General features: G+C 44.1%; 1 protein-coding gene across 1 annotated transcript in view; it reads right to left on the bottom strand.

Annotated features, from left to right (window-relative positions):
• Positions 1 to 12,269, bottom strand: part of SEL1L3 (SEL1L family member 3) — a 185,227-nt gene that overhangs the window by 132,024 nt on the left and 40,934 nt on the right. The window contains 1 exon segment of the mRNA XM_029589818.1: positions 783 to 904. Within this exon segment, the coding sequence (XP_029445678.1) occupies positions 783 to 904 (122 nt within the window).

Raw genomic sequence — 12,269 nt, 5'->3', positions numbered from 1 at the left:
CCTATCTTAGAATGACATTAAGAGAATATTAACAAGGGGAGTGTGAGACACAAAGAAAACAAGAGGATATGATGGAAACTATCCATACTAAGAGAAAATGTCAAAGCCATTCACCTGGGTAAATAGAGATTTACATGAGTAAATCCATGCTGAACATGTGTGGGCTGCCATGCCATGCACGCTGTGAGCTGGATTGCAAGGAGGCATCCCCAGGTCAGAAGAGGAAAACAGTTCACATATGTTTAATTTTCAAAATACAGCACACATGTTAAAAAGTGCAGCTATCTGAGCTACTCAAATTTGATCCCATTTGGACAAAAATGAAAACGAAACTTCGTCAGTCAGTAACCAAAGCCCAGCTCAAATTCTGAAAAGTTATTTTGATTAAAACAGATTGTTACATTTAATTATTTAATTAATTATATTAGGCGCTTTAGAAGTCTATTGTCATGCTATTACTCCAGGAGTAAAATATTATTTTGCAGTTAGATATTTTCTACACTTTAAATTTCTGAGGAACAAAAGTGTCATGAGGAATATTCTTGCTATTAGACCCAGAGCAGGAATGGGAAAAAAACACCCTTCTCCTAAGAACATAAACAGTTGCCTTACTGGGTCAGACCAAGGATCCATCAAGCCCTGCATCCTGATTTCAACAGTGGCTAATCCAGTTTACAAGTACCTGGCAAGTACCCAAACATTAAACAGATCCCATGCTATTGATGCAGACACACAAGTAAAGCTCAGATGTTAGCTTTGGTGATATCACCTGCTGAACTTACCTTCCTGCGTAAGAAACAGCAGAGGCGTTGCATAATTGTTGCTTGGATCAATGTGGTGTACAATTCCACAGAGTGGGCTTTTGCAATAATGGTGTAAATACAGCCAGGCCGAAATGGTAAACCTGGAATAATAATCGTTGATTTATTCACATTGTCTTAGAAAGAAAAATACAAGGCAAATCATGGGATGTAGTGTGGTCAGTCTGTTGGTTGACCTGGCTAAATATTCCATGCCGTACATATTTAACAGCCTCACTCATCATCTTGGTTCAGGATAGGACAACTTAGTTTGGCTTTCCTTTCTCATCCTATTCCTTGACCAGGAATAGGGATTAGAAAAAGAATGCGTAAGAATGTTGCAAATTACACAGCTTGAAGGCTGTAATTTTCTGACCTTTCTGCTTTTCCAACATTTTCTCCTGGAATTTACCTCTTTTGGAAGCATTATACTATGATTCAGATGGGCGAAGGAGTTTTTCCCATAGAATATTTTTGTTTTTAGGTCTTTCCTTGATTATCCTTAGTGGTCTCTATTAGCCCCCATCCCACCCATTCCTCAGTTTTGCCCAGGCAGCCAGATATTCCTTGACAACTCTAGGGCTGGAGGGGTGCCTGCTCCTCTGCTACTATAGTGGCTGACATCTCCCCACCCCCCAACCTTCTGAGGAATAATAAGTTGTATATTGATCCTCAGACTATAATGAGGAAACACTAACAAACTGTAAACCTCTAGCCCTAAAAATCACAGAAGTCTTCTTATCATTGACAAACAAAAGACTTCCTAAATTACACCAAGTAGCACACAGATATCAAGCACTGTGATGGATGTGCTCTCAGGATGCAGGAAGAGAATACACATTAAGAAGAGGAACCATATAAGGATGCAGGAATGTAATAGAGATGGGAACAGATATAAAAAACTGTGGCTGGAACAGGAATCATTTGTCTGGTATTCACGTCTGCTAACTTTTTGGCTGGACAGCATGGCAGATTGGATATTAGTCACTACAGAATCTTATTCAGGCCTATCCAGTACCGAGCGGTAGGAAGAGCTGCGTTAGTGCCTACGGCACCCGCGGTTACCGCCCGCACAGTGCAGCTCACCTACCGCTCGATCCTGAAGCCTAATTATATGTAAATGTAAGCCGCGTCCGAAAAGCCTTAGGCCCGCGCAACCCAGGATACTGGATAGAGCGCCTATACAGGATCCTGGGTGCGCGGGCCTAAGGCTTCACGCCACGCTGGTATCTGTCATTTCAAATGTCATTTGAAATGACAGATACCAGGAAGTCTGGTCCGATCGGATGCAAAAATAAGTTGCTTCGCCGCTGTCATCTCTCTCCTCTCCTCCTTGCTCCGGGAGGTGGAGAGAGAGATGACAGTGGCGAAGCAACTTACTTTTCCATCTGATCTGACCCGACAGCGCTTCTCCCCCCCTCCCGGAGCAAGGCCTGCTTCGGGAGGAGGGGAGAGAGATGACAGCGGCGAAGCTTTCCCCCAGCCCGGACCCGACCCGAACCCCCAGCCCGGACCCGACCGGACCCAACCTGACCGCTGTCAGTCTGTTCTCCCTCCTCCCGGAGCAAGGCTGCTTTCGCGCCCTGCTCCGGGAGGGGGGAGAAGAGGTGACAGCGGCGAAGCAAAAAAAAAAAGGGGAACAAATTTTGTTTTTTTTCAAAAGCGACTTACTTTTGGGATCTGTCAAGATCCCAAAAGTAAGTCACTTTTGGACGCCGGCAAAACGTATCTTTTTTGCAGCCATCAGCCATCAGCAGGAACACGATCTGGCTCCCTTAGCTCCTCCCGACAAGATGGCCGCCTGCACGGGGAAAGCGTGCAAATGGCCGCTCAATACGTGATGTCGTGACGTCACGTCTTCAGCGGCCAATTGCACGCTTTCCCCGTGCAGGCGGCCATCTTGTCGGGAGGAGCTGAGGGAGCCAGATCGTGTTCCTGCTGATGGCTGATGGCTGCAAAAAAGATACGTTTTGCCGGCGTCCAAAAGCGACTTACTTTTGGGATCTTGACAGATCCCAAAAGTAAGTCGCTTTTGAAAAAAAACAAAATTTGCTCCCCTTTTTTTTTTTGCTTCGCCGCTGTCACCTCTTCTCCCCCCTCCCGGAGCAAGGCTGCTTTCGCGCCCTGCTCCGGGAGGGGGGGGGGGGGGGGGGAGAAGAGATGACAGTGGCGAAGCAACTTACTTTTAGCTTTTAAGTTTTTTTCGCTTATTTTTTGGATTCGCCGCTGTCATCTCTCCCCCCCCCCCCTCCCCCCGGAGCAAGGCAGCTTTTCGCGCCCTGCTCCGGGAGGGGGGAGAAGAGACAAGCGGCGAAACAACTTACTTGCACGGGGGAAAGCGGTCTCCGTGGCAGCCCCAGTCCTCTCCCGAAGCCAAAAAAAAAAAAAAAGCTTTTTTTTTTTTTGGCTTCGGGAGGAGGGGAGAGGACTGGGGCTGCCACAGAGACCGGCACCCATGATCGCAGCCGGGGCAGGTGAGCGGGGGCTGGGGGAAAGCTTGCCACCTACTCTTACCCATGCCTCTACCGCCTGGGTCAGGGTAGGCGGTAAGTTTGCAGGTTAAACGCGCGACAAAACGGCAGGGAAAGGTAGCGTTAGTCGGGGCGCGGGTTACGGGATGCTAGGGGAATAGCTAATTGGCTCGTTTGCATGCAATATCGAGCTAATTCGCTCGTTTGCATGCAATATACATGCCGCGGGCGGAAGGGGTTACCCGGGGAATTTAGGACGCGGTAGGAGTAGGTTAAAGGGGATTCGGGATCGCAGGAAGGGCTAACGCGGCCGGAACGTGAGTTAAAAGCGGCTTAGGAGCAGGGTAAACGCGGCCGCACGTTACAGGATAGGCCTGATTGTGCTTTATTTGCCTGATTGATTTTATTTAGTTTTTATATAACATTCTGTAGTGCTTTCTTACATCTCTTGCTAATAAAGCATTTTGCTTAAGTTTAAAAGACTGCCTGAACTGTTTATTTAAGAAACAGGATTAACATTTCCTAGGCCTAAGCAAGTTATTTCCTCATCAGAGTGTCCAAGAACAACTGCCCTTGCTAGACAGAAAATCTGAACCTGCATCCCCTGTGCTGCATCCTGAACCATGGGACCTCTCCATTTGTATTTATGGAAGAATATGCTTAATACATCTGTCCATAAACATGCAACATCTGGGAATCGAAGAACTTGAAGTTTCTTCTGAAGTTGTCCTATGCAAAAGGGGACAACACTGCCTACTTCCTAACTAAATTCACATATCTGTCAGAAAATGTTCTGAAGAACAGTAACCAAAAACAGGCAATAGAAGGTTTTCCCACATTTGCTCATAAACATAAAAGTGGACGTTAATGTGAAAACATGTGGGAGGCAATTTTCAAACTGTCTGCACTGGGTCAAAGTCCTGTGGACTCTGCCTTGTTTGGGCAGTATCTTCACCTTTTTTTCTCCCCTTTTCCTCTCTTCTGTTTCCACCCTCGCTGTTCAGAGCCGCCGATGCAGGAGCCGCGTTACTGCAGCCTCTGCAGCCCGGAAGCTGCCCTTGTTCTTTGTTTGTGGCTGGAGCCAAGCTGCAACACCTATAGCTTCCCATGTGGGCCGGAAACCACCATCTTACCTTGGGCCCTCTGGGGGCCCTCAGGAAGCTGCCTTTGGTCCATCCTTCGCGGCAGGGAAGCCGCCATCCATCCGGGGCCTGCCCTGAGGCCTGCTTCTCCTTCTGCAGCCTTCAGCGTCACAGCAGGGCCGCTGTCCAGGGTCCTGTACTGCTTTCTGCTTGCTCCTAGGGGGCGAGGCCGGCTCTTCTTTCCATTTTAAAAGGAACAGCGAGGGAGGAGGTCCACCAGTGATGTCATCGAGGGAGTCGCCTCTTCTGCCTATATAAATGTCCTGCTTCATTCCTTCTTTGCCTTCGCAAGTAGCCAGTCCTCCTTAGGACTTCTCATCCTCTGCTTCTCAAGGCACATCATTTTATGTAGGATCCTGTGTCTTCATGATGTCCTCACGCCATTTCTTCATCTTTCAAGGTCTCCAGATGTCTCATCTTGATGTCTTCTTTATCCGGTTGATCTTCGTCCTGGCAGCGCAAGTCTCCATAAGGTTCCATCTTCTTATTTTAACCTTCGTCGTAAAGGCATCCCCTCGAGTCCTAAATCTTGTCTGGATCCTTGGAGTCTGCACCCTGCCTCCTCTTCATGAATGAACTCTATTATCCGATCCGTTCCGGCCTGGCCCTGCCTGGCCTTTATCAACTGTGCAGGGTGCATTTTGGAACAGGTTTCATCAGAGTCTTCACTTCATCTCCTTTTCTCCCTGTGTGGGGTACCACCAGCGTGGTCCGTGACCTGTCTTCATTGGCTGAGTATATGGGCGCATGATGTGCAGTACTGACTCAGCTCTGTCAACTTGTGTGGGGAACCACTAGCGTGGTCCACGACCAGCCTACCCCGGCTGTGTAGGGTGTGCCTGCATGGTCCGAGACCAGTCCGGCTAGGTTGTGTAGGGCGCTTGATGTCCAGTACCGACTCAGTTATCTTCAAGCAACTCATGGCCTTCCAGAGTTTCTTTATATACGTGACCAGAGTTCCTCTTCACTCACATATCGAGATTTAATCTCTTCATGTTTCGAAGTCTTGTATCCAGAGTGATGTTCCACTTCACGTATCCTGAGTCTTGTCTCACTTCAAGCCTTCGTCTTTTGATGTCCTCATCCGCTGACCACTATCCACCCTGTCACAGTTGCTGCTCTGTGGGGCAGGTCCGAAAGGGCTTGGAATAGTCAGAGGACCACGCATGAGACCAACATGTGTTGTTTGGGTCTCTCTTTGCTGTGTACAGGTGTGGCTGTGGTCGAGGTCATCATCCTTCCATCTTCAGCCCATGCTGGGTCACCTCACCTGCCTCGGTGCTTCCAGAGCTCCTCTGCGACTGTATCGGGGCCCAGGGCACACAAAAACTCACGAGATGGGATCGCTACCCACATCTCCCACAACAGTATGTAGAAACTTTCACTTGAAATCTTGCCATATGTACAAAGTACCCACAGACATTTGCATCTGCTTTTTGTACAGATACAATTTTGCTATAAAAGTAAGTGTGCAGAGATAAAAATGAAATCTCTGCACATACTCTCCTCCCCCAACCTGAACACACCCCCATACATGCCTCAAAAGGTGTCTGTGTTGATCCACATTCCTTTAAGCAGATTGGGAGGACAAATTTCAGATAGCAAATTTCTGGGGTAAATTTCTACTTATCCAAGTAAATGACTGAAAATTGCCCTTTTAATACATACAGTAAAACACATAAAAAAAGAGAAAGAAAAGCTCAATAAAATTTAAAACAAAAAAAACATAATTTTGCATGAATGCTATTTAACTGTTAAGATATTTTATTATATGTAAATCTATAATATATGTAGTCAAGTATCATATATAGATTCTATAGCATGGCAAGAAAATTCTGCAGCATAGCTCTTTAGAATCTGTAACATGCCCGATTCATCGTTTGCATGAATGATTGTGTGTATGAGTAACGGAGGTATGCTTGTACTGTGAGTGCCTGAGGAAATTGAAATTGCCATAAACAAATATTTGAGCCTAAGTTTGTTCACTCAAGGGATAGTGTTTTCTTTCTGTTCAGCTCTTTGACTGTTGTTGATTAATATGTCTACTGATGTTTTGATTGTCTGTTGGCTCAAATAAAACAGATTAAAAAAATAAATAAATAAATATTATATTTGTTAATATGCACAAAAAATACTATTCTAATTGAAAATCTTTTAATTTTAAACATTTTCATTTAAAAATAAAATATCTGGAGCTGGCTCAGAGGCTCAGGTGGAAGTACAGTGCAACGCTATTTAGAAGGTACACCAGTTCGATCCCTGAGTCATATCTTCTGCTCCATGGATTGACTGAGGATGTTGCAGAGGCAGCGTACACATCCCTTGAGATGGAGACAGTCATGGTCAGAACATAAGATATATCAGAGAGGTGTGGTGGAAACAAAAACATAAAAGTAACACAAAGGGGGTAAATAAACAATGACAAGAAAATATTTTAATAATGGAATAAAATCATACTTAAAAATATATACCATAAAACAAACAATGGGGAAAAAAAAGCTCTAAAAACTCTCTTAACAATGAGATTCATATTCAATGCGTTTGTGTGGCTAAGTTTGGCACTTAGAAAACAAAGAGGTAGGCGATCTATAATAGCCGTCAGGAAAACACAAAAATAGATGCCTTGATCTTTGTCAATGTTTATTAAAACAGAGACATGTTCATAAAATGCCCGACTCAGGCCGAGTTTCGCAGCTCAAAAGCCGCTGCCTCAGGGGCTACAAGCAAACCAAACAAAAGTCAATCATACAAAGTTAACATCAATATCTATCTTCTTACAAACAACAGATACAAAAATTAACAACATCATTAAGATCTTATAAATATTAAAAAATCTTTATAAAAAATAAAAACCCTTTTTAAATATCACTAAGATCTAAGATATTGATTAAAACTAAAAAATGTTGTTAATGTTCCCCTATCTACCCCACCCCCCAGCTCTACCTAAATCCCCCCCCCCCCTACCTTTTGTTGTGCAAGTTACGCCTGCTTGAAGCAGGCGTAACTTGCCCGTGCCGCCTTGGCATCCCCCGGCACAGGCCGCAGTGCTGGGGGACTCGGGACCGCCCTCCCGGCCCGCCCCCGAACCGTCGCCATGCCCCCGGACCCGCCCCTTTTACGAAGCCCTGGGACTTACGCGCATCCCAGGGCTTTACACGCGCCGGCAGCCTATGCAAAATAGGCGCGCAGGCGCGCGAGTGCCCTGCGCGCATAAATCCAGCAGGATTTACGCGTGCAGGGCTTTTAAAATCTAGCCCATTGTGTTTTGTATGTTTATATTTTCTTTGCCCTGTTTCTGTGTCCTGTCTCATTCCAATACTGTCCTGTCCAGATCTAGTCTAGTCTTTTTCAGTCCTTGTCTTGTTCAGTCCTGGTCTTATCCAGCCCTTATCTTGTCCTGCCCGATGCGCCCTGAAGACCTTCAGTTCCAGCCCTTGCCTCGCACTATTGCCTTGCCCTGTCTTGTTCCAGGCTTTGTCTCTTGTTCCAGCCCATGTCTCCAGCCCCAGCCCCCGACATCAATTCCTGCTGTCTCCAGTTCCAAGCCTAGTCTTCAGTTCCAGCTCTGCCTTCCATTCCAACCTTATCTCCAGTTCCTATCCTGGCTGACCACTATCATATACCATGCCAGGAAAATCCTTCTGGCCCCAAGAACCTGCAGGCTCAACCCAAGGGGGAGGGGCAGGACAGGTGGAAGACCTTGTCCTGCTCTATCCTGAAGTCCTGTACTACTGCTGGGGGAATAACATAATCCAGCTTGCCTGACCATGACATATATGCTACTAGAAAGGTCTGTTTCTCAGCCTTAATTAACAATTCCCTGAATTGTCCTTTGGAATTGTTTTCAGTGGTTAAGGGGATGACTAAGTGTTCAAATGTGTGTCTTAAACTACAAAGAACACAGTACAGTATAGAACACCCATATGGATTTAACAATGAAATTGATTGGTATTCTCTCAGTTGAAGTAATCAATAATTTGTCTTGAATGACGTTTTCCTCATTGACGTTTAGGCAATCTAAATCATTGCATCTAGCATCTAGATGAAGTAAAATATGTCTAAGAAAAACATTTAAGGGGCTAAGGAGGACTATTTTGTATTCTGATTTTAAAAATCCACCGGACCTCAACATTATTGTCATGGAAGTGAGGAGTGTTTTTTTGACATACTGCAGTAGCACTTCCTTCCATTACTTATTAGTTTGACAGTTCCTGCTCTCACAATATGTGGTCTAATGTCTTCAGTCATTCCGAACAACACATGCTCAAGCTTTGCAAGGACAATTACTATTGGATGATTTATCAGATTCCGCGGAAGCCACAATTTGGGTGAATTTATTAGCCCTACAGAAACATCAGGCCCATTCAGAATTACACATAGCCACAATACTATAATATATTAAAGGTGAAATGATCCCACGTGGTCTATGTATTAATTTAGAACCATCTATTTTTGCTGATTATGAAATGCTCATCCAGATGTGGATATCTATTTTAGATAAATGTTCACTATATATCATGTTATTGCTGGTAGAAACTATGAAAAATCTTTCAGAAGAAGCTAAACAATTCTTACAGAGTCATAAAAACCTGTTCACATATGAACAGAAGCTACATAAGTATAATCAGCTTATTGATCAATTTAGAAATAGCTTAAGACAGGATAAGATCCATAAACTCAAGGGTAGTAACTGCCGCTCCATACAGGTTACCCTCATGTTTCTCTTAAGGGTAGAAAAAGGTTATTTACTGCATTTATTTTAGCCAGAGGGAGAGGTAACTTGTCTTTAGCAGTCCCTGACTGGGAATTGAGCCTTGGTTTACCTGATTCAGGGCCCATTGCTCTGACCATTAGGCTACTACTCCACTCCACTCCAATTTTAGGTGGATGATGGAGCGATTCCAGAGGACACAGGCACCTCCAGGGATGATATCGCACAATACGCGAGGTTCAGTGACCTGAGATAGAGAGACATCCTCAAATTCGCTCCCAGATGTCACGCAAACAATTGTAGTCAATATATCGGATGTGGAACTCAGTAGAGATCAAGTAAGTATCCTTGAAAAAGGTTTGTCTTATGTTTTGTACCAACATTATGATTTTTTTTTGTGTAGACTGAACTTATATCATTTTTTCAAGAAGTTACAAATTTAATTATATTTTTTTACAACATCCCACTGGTGTGGACATCTCTGTTTGTTCTAAATCTCCTGATTGCCGCCTGGCCCTATAGATTCTCATATCAAGACATTCATGAATTTGGTTCTCCACAATTTAGACCGTCTTGAATGAGAATAGTTAAAACCCTGATACAATGTTTCTAAATCTGAATATTTGGCATGCAATTCTGAAATGGTCATAAAGCAAGCAGACAAAGGTAGGGTCAATGTAGGACAAAATAAGACACAATATTTAAAGGAAGTATATTTGCAACTGTCAGATTGAGTTAATTACACCATCCTGGCTGAAGATCCAGGATCAATGTTACAACAACATATTATAGAAGAAGTTGAGATAGGTCATGTACAAGGCTTTTTGAATCATAAAGCAGTGAACTTTCTAGTTACCAAGCACCCTAGAATACCAACAATCTGTATGGTACCAAAAATTCACAAGAATATGCAACATCCACCAGGAAGACCCATAGTCACTGCCATTGGATCTATTCTGGAACCTTAGGGGTAGATTTTCAAAGGGTTACGCGCGTAACCCCTGAAATCTACCCCTGCACGCGCAAGCCCCGGGACGTGCTTATGTCCCGGGGCTTCGAAAAAGGGGCAGTCCAGGGCAGAGTCCTCTGGCACAGCGGCTTGTGCCAGGGGATGGCGCGCCGGCAGCTGGCCGGCGTGCACAAGTTTCGCCTACCTCGGGCAGGCGTAACTTCAGAAACAAAGGTAGGGGGTGGATTTAGTTAGGGCTGGGTTAGATAGGGGAAGGGAGGGGAAGGTGGGGATGACCGAAAAATAAGTTCCTTCCAAGGCTGCTCCGATTTCAGAGCGGCCTTGGAGGGAACGGGGAAAGCCATCGGGGCTCCCCTTGGGCTCGGCGTGCGCAAGGTGCACAAGTATGCATCCCCTTGCGTGCGCCGACCCTGGATTTTATAACATGAGCGCGGCAGCACACACATGTTATAAAATTGAGTGTACATTTGTGCGCACCGGGTAGCATGCACAAATGTACCCCATGCACGCTCCTCTAAAAATCTGCCCCTTAATCAATATAAGTAGATCAATTTCTTCAACCATTGGTCCCCCTTGCTCATTAATATAACAAACATAAAAAACATATGTTGAGAATCATTGACGCTGTCACAGATATACAAGATATGTACTTAGCAACATTTTTATTAAAGCACTTTATACCAGTATTTCTCAGGAAGAGGCACTCCAAGTTATTGAAGAAGCTCTGGACACTAGACCACGCCTCCTTAGAGTTCCAACTAGTTTTCTAAGGACTCTTGCCACTCTAGCATTACGTGAGAACTATTTTGTTTCAATGACATCTTTTACAAACAAATAGATGGCACAGCAATGGGTGCCGCAATGACTCCAGATCTGGCTAATTTATATATGGCCAGATTTGAGGAACAATTTTTATATGCGGATCCCATTTTGAAATCTATATCCCTATGGGTATGATACATAGATGATATATTTATCCTGTGGCAGTCAGATGAGATGAGTCTACAGTCCTTTGTTGAATGGGTAAACAGACACTCTGGATAGCCATTTGCATTTCACAATGGACATATGATTTTGTATTAATAATTTTTTGGATATAAAAATTTTAAAAAGTAGGTTCCGTGTTGAGCACTTCCATCTATAGGCAGCCAAGTAATAGGAACACATTACTTCATTTTCACAGTTTTCATCCTTATTTCAAGAGTCACCTACCTGTTGGCTAATTTTTACATCTTCGAAGACCATGCTCCAGTAGAGCTGAGTATCTGTTACACGCATAATTCCTGTTTAGAAAACTGTTAGCCCATGGTTATCCGTACAAGATCATTAAGTGAGCTTTCAAAAAAGCTAAACAAGCAACAGTGGTTACTGCTCGATAACATAGCCAGTAATGATCAGAATGCCATAGTATGTGTGTTGAAATTTTCTGAAAGGTCCGCATCGGTATAATCCATCTGTACTGGCCAATTCTGCAGATACTCCCTGTCTTTTCAAATAAACAATTGGTCACTTAAACTTGTGGTAAGAGTATACGGGATTATGTGGTTCACTCTTGGATGCCCTCACACAATCTGCAAGATGCTAATAGCATACCTAATTTATTAGGACATTGGCCATGTCAGGGGTATTCATTTTACAAGCAGGCCAATACTGGCTCGACATGGAAGGATGATTATACAGGTATTAAATATGGGCACAAGATCACATGGGCTGCACTACTTCTAATGTAGTCTATATGATCATATGTCCTTGTCTAAAAAGGTATGTGGGATGCACAAAAAGATTCATATGAAAGGGACTCGTTGAAGCTGTATACATCAGAGGCTGTATACAGAGACAGAAGATACAAACTCCTGTAGTACAACGTTGCATTCAACGATCACACAGCTTCGAGGATCTTCAGTGGCGGGTTATTTAGAGGGGTCATTTGAGCCCCAAGTGGATTGGGGGGGGGGGGGGGGGGAGGGGGAGATCCTGAGTATTTCTTAAAGTAATGAGGTGATAAAGCGGTCCACTTTTAATAAGCTTACATGGAGGCGTTTAATGGATGTAATTTCAAAGGTAAACTCTACCTCCTGTAGCCTGAATCCATGTCCACTGAGATTCCTGAATAATGATTATTTTCCTTGGGGGATGTTTTAATAAAAATTGTAAATCTTTTCTTAATGGAATATT

This window comes from Rhinatrema bivittatum, chromosome 1 (genome assembly GCF_901001135.1).
Source record: "Rhinatrema bivittatum chromosome 1, aRhiBiv1.1, whole genome shotgun sequence".
Taxonomy (NCBI): Eukaryota; Metazoa; Chordata; class Amphibia; order Gymnophiona; family Rhinatrematidae; genus Rhinatrema; species Rhinatrema bivittatum.
Note: the sequence above shows the minus strand (reverse complement) of the source record. Positions and strands in the feature narration are given on the sequence as shown.